The following is a 12998-nucleotide window of genomic DNA, read 5'->3' as shown; positions in this document are numbered from 1 at the left end:
TCTTGGGCGTGTGCTTCCTCCCTGACTCATTATCAGGTGCTGTCCTGCATCCTCCCCACCACATCCTGCACCAACCTTGGGTGGGGGCTCCCAGACCTGTCTGGCTCCTTTCTGGGAGCCCAATGGGTCCCGCACAACAGGGCTGGGGTGTGAGCAGCAGCAGGACTGTGCCCCATGGGGGGAGCGCTGGGTATTGGTGGTATTGGGTATTGGTGGCCTGGGTGCCATCTTCCCCAGCAACCCAGATGGGCACAGTTTGCAGCAGCATCATGGGGTGCTTTGCTTTTCCCCTTGCAAGGAGCAGAGGGGCTGCAGGAGCCCACACCCACCTGGGGATAGCGCAGCACACGGCGCTTTCATCTTCAAAGCACTCCCTGCATCATCTTTCATCCTCACACCTCCCCAGCGCCTGGGAGGTCTCTGCTATCGCCTCCCCATCTTGCAGCCCTGGGGATGCAGCCAAGCTGTGGGGTGCTTTGCTGGAGCAAGCGCAGAGCAGAGCCCGGCAGCGTGCTTGGCACAGTGCTGGGGAGGTGCAGAGGGGAATCCCGCAGCTGGGCTCTGCCAGGACCTGCCAGGAACAAACCTTCCTCCTGCTGCATCTGCCGGGCCCTGCGCTGGCACAGCACGGCACCATATGGCACGGCATGGCACGGCACAGCATGGCACAACACTCATGCTCTGCAAACACCCACTGGGACGCAGTGCCCATCGTGTTGTTGAGTTCGGCAGGGAAGAGGCTCTTGGGGGCCTGCCCCAGTTCATTCCCCACCACATCTGAAGACGGCAACACGCACGGCATCCAAAGCACTGAAATTTAATAAAACTGACTGCATTACTGTCACTTTTTTACAGTTGACACATCAGGAAAAACAGTAGGAAAATACCAATAGAACCTTCTTCATAAATAAGAGGGCACATTGTGCCCGGGGTTTTCTCACTGGCATACAAAAAAGAGGATACAAACACACGCACACACACATACACAGACTTGAGCTTCTCCAAGGAGATCTCGGGTTTTCCTCCCCGCAGAGCACCCAAACCTTCCAGGATGCTCAGCACTCTGATGGGGACCACCAGGATTCTGTCCCCTTCTGCTGAAGCTGCAGGGGCACAGCACCTCAACCTGTGGCCACTAAGAGGAGGCCCCAGTGCTAATGCAGAGCCTCAAGCTGGGACCCCAAAGGAGGTACCATGCACCCACAGCCCAGCCAGCAGCACACATTCAGGTGCAACCGTGTCCCCTGCACTCTACAGGCTCAGGGGTGCTGAGGTGCTGATGGGGGTCCTGCAGAGATGAGTCCATCAGGAAGCAAGGCGCTCCTCAGGAGGACGCACAGCATCCACGCTCTGCAGCTGCACAGAGGGATGGGGACAGAGGCACAGCGGGCTCAGTTCAGGGATCTGGGATGGCCCCGCTGCCCTCCTGGGGAGCACGGGATGATGCTTCCTCCCGTCTCAACATCAGCACTGCCTGCAGCCGAGCAGCCTGGCTACACGTTGGAGACCTGCTGGGGCTCGCGGGCCTGGCGCAGCCCATACAGCCACTTGATGACGCGGGCGTTGCGCTCCACCACCGAGATGCCGTAGGGCATGCGCTCAGCCGGGCGGCCCTCCGGCGTGGCCGCGCTGCGGGGGGAGCGTCCGCCCTCCGAGCTGGCCGTGCTGACGCTGTGAAACTTGACGGACACGATATCGGAGCTGGCACGGGCAAAATGCTCGGCCCCCATGTCCCGCACCTCCTCGGGGTCGAGGCCGCAGTAGTTGAAGAAGCGCTCCAGGTCGGCGGTGGCCCGCGAGAAGCGGTCGCTCAGGTCCGACTTGGAGCGGTGCAGCAGGGTTTGCCGGCGGGCGCTTTCGGGGCGGCTGGGTGAGCTCAGAACCGGCGTTGCGGGCACTCTGCACGGGGAGGGCGACGACGGCACCCGTATTCCCGGCACGGCGGGAGGCAGGGCCCCGCAGGGCCGCACGTCCACCCTGCGCACCGCCACGGTCCCAGGGGGTCTGGGCGCAGCGGGGCTCCCCGGTGCCTTGCCGACCCTACTGGCGTTCATCGCCTCCGCCGCGCCGTGCCGCTCCCCACCCCGCGGGCTCTCGGCTTTGGGGCTGTCGCAGCCGTTGATGAGGTGGTTGAGGATCTCCAGGTTGAGCGAGGTCTTGGCCCTGCCTGCTGAGCGCGGTCCCGGCGTCGTCTTGCGGCTGGGGGTGAGCATGGCGCGGCGCACGCCCGGCACGAAGAGCGGCTGCTTGAGCAGCGGAGGCTTCACCGGCTCCTGCCGGGTGCTGGCGACCTGCTGGCTCTTGACGTACTTGGCTTTATCGGCCTCCAACCTCTCCACGGCACTGGGTTTTCGGGCAGCCGGTTCAGCTCGCCGTCGGAAATACTCGGGTCCCTTGTTGAGGATGCGGATGGGCATGGCCGAGGTGAAGGGGGTTCTCGCCGCCATCCCTTTCATGGCATCGCCGGCGTGCAGAGCCTCGACCGACATCGTGCGAGCGGTAGCGGGGCCACGCGCCGCAGGCTGCGGGGGGAGGGAACCGCAATGAGGGGCGGTTGCGGGGGCCGGCGGTGACAACCCCCTGCCCGCACCCCGTCCCCGCAGGCAGGCGGACAAAGGGCCGAGCGCTGCGCGGGGCGTGCGGTGCCGCGCTGTCTGCGCCGGCTGCTCCGGGCTTCCTATTTCAAGGCAGGGACCACGCCTCCGGCTGCGTCCCCGAAACGAAGCGCGGCCAATCCGCGGTGCAAGCCTGCTTCAAACGGCACCACGGCCAATGGGGCCGCGGGGAGGGCACCCCGACACTGGGGTGAGGGGAGCCCTAGGAAGGGCTGCTGCCCCACAGTGATGCCCGCTGCCCGGGGTGCGTGGGGTGCTCTGCCTGCCCCAATCGCCCACCAGCCCTCTGCGCTGCAACGTCGGGCCCTGCTTCCTGCAGCCCCCCCCCCATGCTCAGCCCCAGGAGCAGTTTCCCCCCTGCGGTGCACCCCCACCCGCCTCCTTCACAGAGAAAAAGGGAGAATGCCAACATGCAAGCGGCCCCCTGCCATTTGGGGTAGGGCAATGTGTGCAGGTCCCACGGCAGAGGGGCTCCTGCACACCCCTCTCCCACTGTGGGCCACCGGAAAGCACCCGGGGGTTCCCAGCCGTGCTTCCTCAACCCTCCTCATTCTCCAGCAGCCAGGAACCCCGCGCCCTTGGGGCTCTGCCAAGCACAGCAAGCACCCGCCCGCCCCAACGGTCGCGCAGCAGCAGCAGCCCGCACACGGAGGGGCTCAAAGCGGCCCCGTGCCTCCCACCCCAGTGCTGTCAGCAGCCAGGGGCTGATACCCACCGACCTCTCCTGAGCTCCTTTGGCCGCAGGGTCCCCGTCTCCCCCGGTCTGGGGCTGTGCCACTCACCCGTCCAGGCGGTGCTCCAGCACCGGGGTCACCACAGCTGCCCAGCGCAGCTTCCCCAGCCCCACGTTGCCCAGCTTAGGGCACAAGGGAGCCCACCGGTGGGCACGGCACAGCCCCGCTTCCTTTCTCCCAGTGAGCTGCCGCCACCTGAGGCCGCTCACCTCCTTGCTCGACTTCCTGGGTACAGCCCACAACACGGCATCGGCTGCGGGCGGTGAGCTGGGAACAGGGCAGTGCAGGGCACCGATGTCCCCGCCAGGCAATGACGGGGAAGGCAGGGCCCCACCGCTGCAGCCGTGCTCTGTGCTCAGGGGCAATGAAGCATGGAGGGAAGGTGCTCGGGGGCAAGCAGTGCTGCAGCCTCCGATGTGGGAAATCACCATCAGGCTCCCCAAGGTCCTGTGTCACCCAGCCCTGATGGAGAGGGGACACGAGGGCCTGACTCACCCAGCTCTGGGTGTTTTCTGGTGGTGTAGGGGTCATCTTCCAGTGTTGTGCACTGCTGGAGCACAGCACGCTGCCAGCAGCCACCCTGCACCCTGTGCCATGGATGGGGAGGCTTCCATAGGGAGCATCTGCTGGGCACAGGGATGGGGGTGCAGAGCCCCCCAGCAGCCAGCAGTGCTCAGGGTGGGCTCCTGTCCCTGTCAGCCAGGTCAGCTGGCCGGACACAACCTGCTGCTCCACATTCCTATGGATGGAGAGCTGCCAGCCTGGCACGGCTGCCCCAATCCGCACAGAGCTGTTCTCCCACAGCCCAGAAAGCAAAGCAACATTATCAGCTGACCCGAATGGAGCACAGCAGTCCAGGCACTGTGGCTGGCACCCAGCTTGCCATGCTCAGCCACAGCGACCCAGCACCCACCTCCACCACCTACCCACCTTTCTGTGCTCCCTGGCCTGGTTCAGCTGCTGTGTCTCTGCTTCCTGTTCTCGTCTCAGAGTGGCCCCGTACCCTCTGCCTCCCCTTCTCCCTGCAGTGCAGCTGGTTTCAGGGTGCTGGAGCAGGTCTGTGCACTGCAGGGCGGCTCACGGCTCCGTCTGAGTCACCGCTGGTTGAAGACGCCCTCCGAGGCAGCCCAGCACTCAGATGGGATCGAAAACACCTCTCCTTGCCAGCGTGTGTGCACAGGCACAGGGCTTTTCTCCAAGCCAGGCTGCATTTTAATTGTGGCTGCATCACAAAGCGTGGCTGTGGCCGGTGACGTCCTGGTGTGGGTCTAAGCTCAGCCGGCAGCGCCGGTTGGGCAGCATGAAGGGACCCACAGTTCGGTCAGTGGGGATGGAAAAGCACTGCTGTGGTGGCACAACTGGAGCACCAAGCACTGCAGGTGTCAGAATGCCCCTGGACATCCCCTGCTTTCACCAGGACAGGGAGCAGAGCCTTCTCAAAGCCTTCTCAAGGGAACAGGTCCCTTGCACACCCACCAGCCCCAGGTCACCGCCAGCCCCCCGGCATCCTGCAGTCCCAAAGATCAAAACGCTCCTGTGCTTAAAACAGGGCAGCCCAACGAATGGTGCAGAGTGAGGAGACAGAGCACAGCAAGGTCACCGAGTGAGGCTGCTGCCTGCACACAGCCCAGCTCCCAGGGCAGGGGCAAACACAGCACACACAATCAGAGCTCAGGGATAGCAGCACGTTTTTCAAACCGTTCTTGGAAGCGAGACAAGCAGAGCTTGGGTGAAGCTGGGAAAACAAACAGCCCCAGCTCGGAGCCGCCCTGCACTTGGGTGATGCTTCCAGCAGAAGGTGGACCTACACGATGGCTTCAGCTGGAAAAACACTGCCTGGTGATGCAGAGCCGTGGGCATCTGCCCGCTGAGGGTGGCCAGGCTGTGTATCCCTATGGTAGGGGATCGGTGCAGGCTGCAGGCAGGCAGCTGGTGCTGTCTGGGCACGCCGGCTGCTTGCACTCAGCAGGGCGTTGTAGCCTCGCCCTCCCCAGGAGCACCCCGGGATGGTTTTGGGGAGGGCAGCCCAATGCAGGAGCACGCCCTGGGTTCAGCACCCATCCCGCAGCCCCGAGGTGGATGGGCGCTGGGGCTGGCTCTGTGCTCCCCTCCCACAGGTGCTCAGGGCTGGCTCCCTGCACGTGCAGCTCCCAGGACCCCCCAGGAGTGAAATGCAGCTAGGAAAGTGCAAAAGAAAAAAAGAGCTCAGAGGCCAAATCCTCCCTCTAAGTGTTGGGTGGGGAGGGTTGTGGATACCTGGCATCAAACCACAGGGCTGCAGCTTCATGGCACAAGGTCCAGCCCAGAGGTGTTGGCTCACCTTAGCCCTCCCCAGTGCTGGCAGCTTCCACAAGACCTTCCTCCTGCCGCCGTGCTCATTTTGGTGGGTGCTAATTCCAGGCTTCTATCACCACCACTCACCCAGACAATGGTTCAGATAGCTTTGGAGCTGGGAAATGCCTATACCCTGACTGAGGTGAGCTACCACCCACTCCCTGCCTCAGTTTCCCTGATGCTGAATGCCTGTTCTGAGGCACAGGGAGCTCCCTAGAGACCATAGGGACGAATGAGGAGTGCTCTCATGCGCACAGCCTCACCTCATGCCCATCAGCTGGATGCTGCCCATGCCCATCCTGCCGTGCACATCCCTCTGTGCACATCCTTGCAGACAGCAGCCATGCTCAGGGCCAAAGATACACTGTGCTCGGGTGCAGGGGATCCAACAGATGGAGACGTGCCGGGTGTGAGGGCTTTGTCTGAGCAGTGGAGGCTGCGCTCGGACCCGCAGATGGTGGAAGGGCGGCTGTGCTGGGGCCAGGGCTGTGGCCGCAGCCATGAGAGCGCAGTGCCCTGGGGATGCGGCCCCTTTTGTTGGGCTCTCACCTCTGGCAGAGGCCCCTTCCCCAGGCGCCCCGCGCCAGCTTTCAACTTTCAACTTGACCTGCTCCATTCACATGGAAATAGGATGCAAATGGAGATGGTGAGCTGTGAGGAGGAGGAGAATGGAAGGGGAGGAAAGGGCCGTGGGCAGCGACCCGCTGTTGGTCCCCGCTTTCTGGCTGGGCTTCCCAGTAAGGAGGTACCGCCTGTATGACAGGGCCCCCTCCAGTAGGAAAATTGGGGTCCCATTGGTGGGTTGTACTCCTTACCAGGGATTCCCAGTGTGAGAAAGGCCTGTGGAATCAGAGATGGAGCCCCACTCTCATCACCTGCTTCTCCCCACCCAAGAGACCCTGCTGCATTCTCACCCATACTGGACATGGCCTTGCATCTGGGGACACGGGGGGAGTTTCTGGTGGGCCGTTCGCCTGCCTGATCCCAGCACAGTCCCATAGCCGAGGACCGCTCGGTGACCAAATGTTGCCATCTGCCTTGGGGCCTTTGCTCGCATCTGCCGGGGTGCAGAGGGGCCGGGGCTCAGCTGCCATGCGATGCAGCATGGGGTGGGGGGCGGCCCCCCCCGGCACAGCAGGCAGCACGTATCAGCTGGGTTGGGGTGAGAAGCTTGCAGCAGCGCTCGGTCCCGTGCCCATCAACCCTTTGTGCCCATCGGCCCCCGTGCCACAGCCAATTAGTCCTGGATTCGGGCTCCTTTGTGCTGCAGAATGAACAAGGCACAGCCGCTGTCCCCTTGCTGCCCCATCCCCATAGGGAGCAGGGGGCTCAGCTGTATCAGCCCCCGGTGCCTCCTAGCAACACAGGGCACACAGATGCAGAACCCCAACAGTCCCAAAGCCTGAACACCCATCCTGCAGCCCATTTGGGGACAGCGGGGACACCGCTGCTCTAGGTGCCTGGGGTGGCTGCAGGGCACAGAGGTGCGGGGCACAGGAAGGGCATTGCACGAGGCAGTGCAGTGCAGCTCGCTCTCCCAGCGACACCCAGTGGGTGCTGGGGGAAGAGCCGCCGAGGGTGGAGCTGGGTGCTGGGATGAGCCTTTGCCAGGCTGCGCTGCCATAGGGCCCAGCTTGCTCTGTCCTCTGCAGCCCCTGTCAGCTCCTGAAGGGTGCAAGCATCGCATCTGCCAGCTCAAGCATGTTTGGGCACCTGGTCATGTCCCACAGCCACCGTGCACCCTGTGCTGGCTGAGCAGGGCTGGAGGAGTGTCTGTGCACAATGCACACCTGCAGGCCACATTCTGTGTTCCCAGAGCAAACAGTTCAACCCACAGCCCTGCAGCCATCCATCCCAGACAGCGCTGCATGGTGACATTTGCACCCGCAAGGTGCATCTTGGAATAGGTGGGACACAGGCTCTTTTGAAGACAAGGGCAAAGTCCGTGTCACAGCCAGGAATAAATGCCGGCATCCAGCCAAACCAGGGTGTGCAGGTTCAGCGACAGCACTGCAGAGAGCACCTGGCATTACAGCCAGGCAGCAGCACGCTGAGGCTGACCCTGGTGGTATGTGGGGACAGGAGGGGCTGGGCTGTGCTTTGGGGGCAGGGATAGAGCGGGTGGGAGCACTTTGTGCACTAGGGCTGAGTTTGGAGTGTGGAAGTCCCAGCCAGCACCTGGAGCTGGGAGAGGAGGGGGAGAGGGGGAGTGAATGGGACCAAGTGGCCGTGATGCTGCCAAAAGTAGGGAGCTGGGTGTGCTGGGTGGAGGGGGGTTGGGAAGAGGGGGGGGTGTTCCTGAGCCCCTCCAGCTGTTCCTGATGGAACGGGATCACAGTGGGATTGGCTGTGATCACAGCTGCTCCCTCTGTCCCCACGCACAGGGATTTGGGGGGTTCCCTCAAGAAAAAGGCGCTCGCCCACCCCCCAAAGCCCCCAGCACGTTACTTTTTATTCGCCATTATGACTTTGTCTCATCCCATCCCGCTCCAACATCCAAACTACCGCTCACATAAGGGGTGGGGGCGCAGCTCTCGTACCCCCCCCCATCTCCAGGACCCCGCTGGGACCCCCAGCCCGGGAGCCCTGCAGCACAGCGTCAGACCCACCGCCGAGCGGGACAGCGGGACGGCACGGTGACTCCGCCCGGTTCCCCACGCCCGAGGAGGGGGGGAGGAGGAGGAGGGGGGGAGGAGGAGGAGGGGGGGGGGAGGAGGAGGGGAGGCGGGGAGGCTCATTCCGCCGGGAGCAGCACCCGGCGCTCCGCACGCTGCCACCCATCTGCATCCGGAGGCGGTCACGTGGCCGGCTGACGTCACCGCCCGGCAGCCCGGACTCGCTGCGCCGCGTGCCGCCCGTCCCCCAAAGCGCAGTGAGTTGCCGAGCGGGGAGGTGCCCCGAACGTCACCCCCGGCACCGGTCCGACCGGTCTCCCGTTTATCCTTTTTCCCTTCTGCTCCGTAACAAAAAGTCCCCACACCTCCCTGCCGGGATGAGGTCATTCGGCGGACGGCTCCGGCCCCGCGAACCCGGGTTTCCTCCACCGGGACTCGGCACCGCGCTGGGGATCACCCGGCCCGAAACCCCCCTCCCCCCCCCCCCCCCCCCCCCCCATCTCCATCCGCACCGCGGGGCTCGGGGACCCGGGGCTGTGCGGGCCCCCTGGTGCTGGGATGGGGCCGGGCGGGCAGCAGGTGCTCGGGGCGGGTGGGGGCTGAGTCAGCCCGCAGGTATGAGCTGGGGCCTGTTTGCAGGTGGGGCCGCGGGGCCTTTCTGCCCCACCGCTGCCGGAGCCCCGTGCAGTCAGCGGGGGGCCGGCGGGAGGAGAGGAGCTGCTGGGCGCTGGCTGCGGATGCGGAGGAAAGGGCAAGGCCTCGAGTCCCAGGAGAGCGGCTGCATAGGATTCACAGCCCCCAGGTGAGAGTCGACGGTGCATCAGGCCGTGCCAGGCCATGCCATGCTGTGCCAGGCCAGGCCATACCAGGCCATGCCATGCTGTGCCAGGCCATGCCATGCTGTGCCAAGTCGTGCCAGACTGTGCCATGCCAGGCCATACGAGGCCATGCCGTGCTGTGCCAGGCCGTGCTAGGCCTTTCTATGTCTTGCCAGGCCATACTAGTCCATGCTAGGCCATACTATGCCAGGCTGTTAGGCCATGCCAGGCAGTGCCATGCTAAGCTGTGTTCTGGCTCAGCTCCAGCTTGCTACCCTGTTCCAGTCTCTGTGCCCCAAGCACGATGAGTGCCTCAGGCAGAGTAGGGGGCCTTGTGCGGCACTGGTGGCACAAGGCCTCTCACTGCTGGCTAGGCTATTGCCACTCTGCCAGTCTGTGCTGCAGGAGAAGCAGCTGGAGCTGCCTGTGGGAGAGGGGATATAGGCAGCATCAATGGGGGCCTGGGGACAGAGCTCCACCACTGAATGAAGCTTCTCCCCACAGCACAGTGGCACCCTGCCCTGAGCCATGGCGCTGCTCACCCACCTTCTCGCCTGTGCCTTTGGCATGGGCTCCTGGATGGCCATCAATGGGCTGTGGGTCGAGCTGCCGCTGCTGGTGACGGTGCTGCCAGAGCAGTGGGACCTGCCCTCCTTCATCACCATCATCATCCAGATGGCCAATGTGGGGCCGCTCTTTGTCACCCTCATGCACCGCTTCTGGCCCGGCTCGCTGAAGGAGGTGGTCATTATCTACGTGATTGTGTCTGTGGGCATCGTGGCCTGCTTGCTGCTGGCCTTCCTTTGGAACTACACCTCCCCCATTGCGGGGACCTCCCGTAGCACTGCATTCCTGATCCTCACCTTCTTCTTGGCTCTGGTTTGACTGCACTTCCTCCGTCACCTTCCTGCCCTTCATGATGCAGCTGCAGGCCCAAATACCTCACCACCTACTTCATAGGTGAAGGACTCAGCGGGCTGATCCCTGCTCTCATTGCCTGGGCCAGGGCTCTGGCATCTCCAGCTGTGCCAATGTCAGCCAGGTGGTCAACATCACCTCTGGCAACGAGACCATGGAGGGCACTATCTTCCAGATGGAGACCCACTACCTCCCAGCCCGCTTCTCTACCCTCATCTTCTTCCTCCTCATGACTGCGATGATGGTAGTCTGCTTGGTGGCTTTCTTCTTCCTGACAAGGCAGCCCAAGGTATGGGAGCTCTCACAGCAGCAGTTGTGTCCCAGCACCATCATACTGAACTCCTTTGACCAGATCCTTGAGGATGATGCTGGAAAGGGACGAGGCAAAGGCTACTCATGCCCAAAGAGCACCAAGCGGCCCATGGAGACCCACCCAGAGAAGGTCTCCTATTCTGTGGCCAAGCTTGCTTTCATCTACTTGCTTATCACTTGGGTGAGCTCTCTGACAAACGGAGTCCTGCCATCTGTGCAGTCCTACTCTTGCCTGCCATATGGCAACACCGCATATCACCTCTCGGCCACGCTCAGCTCCATGGCCAACCCTCTCGCCTGCATCGTGGCCATGGTCCTGCCCAGCAGGTAGGTATGGGAGACCCAAAACAGCCCCATTTTGGGGTGGTGGGTGTCCTCTTGGTGCTCATACCCTGGCGTCAGAGGCACTCAGGAAGGACAGTGGGGCCAGCATTGAGCCTGCTGTGGGGCTGTGCCTCTCCTGTGCTGGGGGTGGCAGTGCTGACTGGTGTCACCTAACTGTTCCTTGCAGGTCCCTGGTCCTGATGGGCATCCTTAGCCTGGCAGGTACAGGCTTTGGTGCCTACAACATGGCCATAGCAGTGATGAGCCCGTGCCCTCTCCTGCAGCATTCCCAGTGGGGCAACGCCATCATTGTAAGTCTTTGGGTCCCTCAAACCTCAGGAGCGGTCTCAGGGTCCCCACTGACCGCTTTCTCCTGTGCCACCAGATCCTCTCCTGGGTGCTCTTCACCGGAACGCTCTCCTATGTGAAGGTGATGGCCGGGGTCATCCTGCGGGAGCCGCAGCCACAGTGCACTGGTGTGGTACGGGGCACTGGAGCAGCTGGGATCCCTGCTGGGTGCCCTGCTCATGTTCCCCCTTGTCAACGTTTATGGCTTCTTCCAATCCGCCGACTACTGCAGCCTGCAGTGCCCAGTATGAGCACAGCGTTCCTCTTGTGTTCAAACAAATAGAAGGAGTTTGCTCAGCCCTTTGGCCTGTGCCCAGACCTGCTGCTTTCCACCTTGCCCCACTGCACTGGGGGCTCAGCACCCCTGGGAGCAGTGTTTGTGTTCTCATTCCTGTTCTCATTCTCGTGCCCATGCTACAGTGGAGAGCAACCACTGCCCTGGGACAGGGGGGGCTGCAGCCATATTCAGATTGTGGTGACAAAGGTCCCTCCTGGAAAAGCAGCAGCAGAAGGAGATGCGGCCCAGTGAGATGGGGGTAACCTTCCCAGGGAGCCCTTCTGGGGCTCTGGCAATGCTTTCTGCTCTCTCCCCACTGCCCTGTGCCCCACAGCAGCCCCCGCTCAGTCTGGCTGTACCCAGGGTGGGCACAGAGCTGCAGCACGGCCCCGTGCCCACAGCCGTGCCATGAACAGCAAACACAAGGCTGTCACACGGCACGGGGTGGCAGAACTGTGCCACCTGGTACCCGACTGCACCTCGGCTGTGCCAACAGGAGGTCCGGGGGGGTCCGGGGAGCAGCGTCAGCCCCAGGCGGAGCAGCGCTCGGTCGCCGCACGCGCCTGCGCCTCTTCCCCGGGGCACGAGGCAGCCGGGCCTTTGTCCCCGGCTCTTTGTCTGGCAATCTGCTCCCCTCGGGAGCTGCAGCGACAGACCCGCTCTGCTGTGCCTTAACGAAGCAGAGCCGAGCAGCCCCCGGCCCGGCTGCGTCCCGGCCGCCTGCGGGAAGGACGCGGCTGGAATTGCTAATCGCCCACCGCCCCGCACGGATCCCACGGCCTGAGCTGAGCACCGCGCATCCCCCCGTTTGCAGGAGGAGCGTGGGGAGAGGGGCAGAGCTGGGGGCTGAGGAGCAGCGGTAGATGCGGGGGCACCGTGGAGGACTTATCCCATCCCAAGAGCAGGGCGCATCCCACATTCCTTGCAATGAGACCGCGAGCTAAAGGGACGCAGCCCTTCACCCTCCCCCGCGCCCTACATGAGGACCCTCGCTGCCCATCCTAGACGCACAGGTCCCCGAAGACCCTCGCCCTGCACAGCCCCGCCAACCCCTCCCTCCGTCCCCAGCACGGCACAGGGGAACAATCGCCTCCGAGCCTGCGAGCGAGCAGGAATTATTTCCATACAGCTGCTCGGGAAGGCAGGGATGGGGATGCAGCCATCACCCAGCCTCGCTCCGGGAGAACGCCCGGGCCTTTCTTCTGGCTCTCCCCCTCCCGCCGTGGTGGGGGCAGGTTTGGGGGGGGGCCCAGCCGCGCTGCAGTCAGCAATATTAGCACAGCTCCGCAGGACTGATTGCAGGTTATTAACATACATTATCTCAGTCCCCTGCCTCTGAAAGGAGCCAGTTCCTATTCCCCCTCTCCCAGCCCTCCCTCCCCCTGTCTTTTACACTTAATTACCTCCCTTATTACACCACAGCCTGGAGAGAGAAAAAATCACAGGGCAGCGGGCAGGCAGGCAAGCTCGGCCCAACTAGGGCGTAAGTAATCGTCCGTTCTGCAAACGTGCCTTCAAGAAAAGTGATCGCACACACACAGATAAATAAATAAAGGAGCACAGGGCTGGGAGCCGGCGGCCCAGGGATGGAGGAGATGCTGGGGCTGACCCCAAGGCTGCACCTCGAGGAGAGGTGACCTTGGACTTGGACTGATGTCAGGGTTGCACCGTAGGGCCAGATGGGGCTGGTGCCCACGGCCCCC

The 12998-nt window shown here is 63.3% G+C and overlaps 2 protein-coding genes across 4 annotated transcripts; one reads left to right on the top strand and one right to left on the bottom strand.

The window, feature by feature from the left end:
* Positions 1-1487: 1487 nt before the first annotated feature.
* Positions 1488-3914, bottom strand: FAM110A (family with sequence similarity 110 member A). Of its 3 annotated transcripts, none has more exons than XM_048963277.1 (2): positions 3331-3914; positions 1488-2522 (listed from the first exon to the last, which is right to left on the bottom strand). In XM_048963277.1, exon 2 carries the CDS (start codon positions 2487-2489, stop codon positions 1494-1496), a length of 996 nt encoding a protein of 331 aa, XP_048819234.1. In that variant the 5' UTR covers positions 2490-2522; positions 3331-3914; the 3' UTR covers positions 1488-1493. The 3 variants fall into 3 exon arrangements, with proteins under 3 accessions (XP_048819234.1, XP_048819235.1, XP_048819236.1); XM_048963278.1 differs by having other exon boundaries at positions 3335-3914; XM_048963279.1 differs by having other exon boundaries at positions 3398-3914.
* Positions 3915-8461: 4547 nt separating this feature from the next.
* SLC52A3 (solute carrier family 52 member 3) lies at positions 8462-11318 on the top strand. Its single transcript, XM_048962724.1, is given in 9 exon segments — positions 8462-8555; positions 8938-9100; positions 9621-9998; positions 10000-10053; positions 10055-10109; positions 10112-10673; positions 10858-10981; positions 11056-11127; positions 11129-11318. Coding segments are annotated over 7 exon segments (1362 nt in total). The 5' UTR covers positions 8462-8555; positions 8938-9100; positions 9621-9644; the 3' UTR covers positions 11270-11318.
* Positions 11319-12998: the final 1680 nt, after the last annotated feature.

This window comes from Lagopus muta, chromosome 16 (assembly GCF_023343835.1).
Source record: "Lagopus muta isolate bLagMut1 chromosome 16, bLagMut1 primary, whole genome shotgun sequence".
Lineage (NCBI taxonomy): Eukaryota > Metazoa > Chordata > Aves > Galliformes > Phasianidae > Lagopus > Lagopus muta.
Note: the sequence above shows the minus strand (reverse complement) of the source record. Positions and strands in the feature narration are given on the sequence as shown.

What these genes read in the sequence shown, in the direction of transcription:
- FAM110A (XM_048963277.1), bottom strand. Translation starts at nt 2,489, where the DNA reads ATGTCGGTCGAGGCTCTGCACGCCGGCGATGCCATGAAAGGGATGGCG.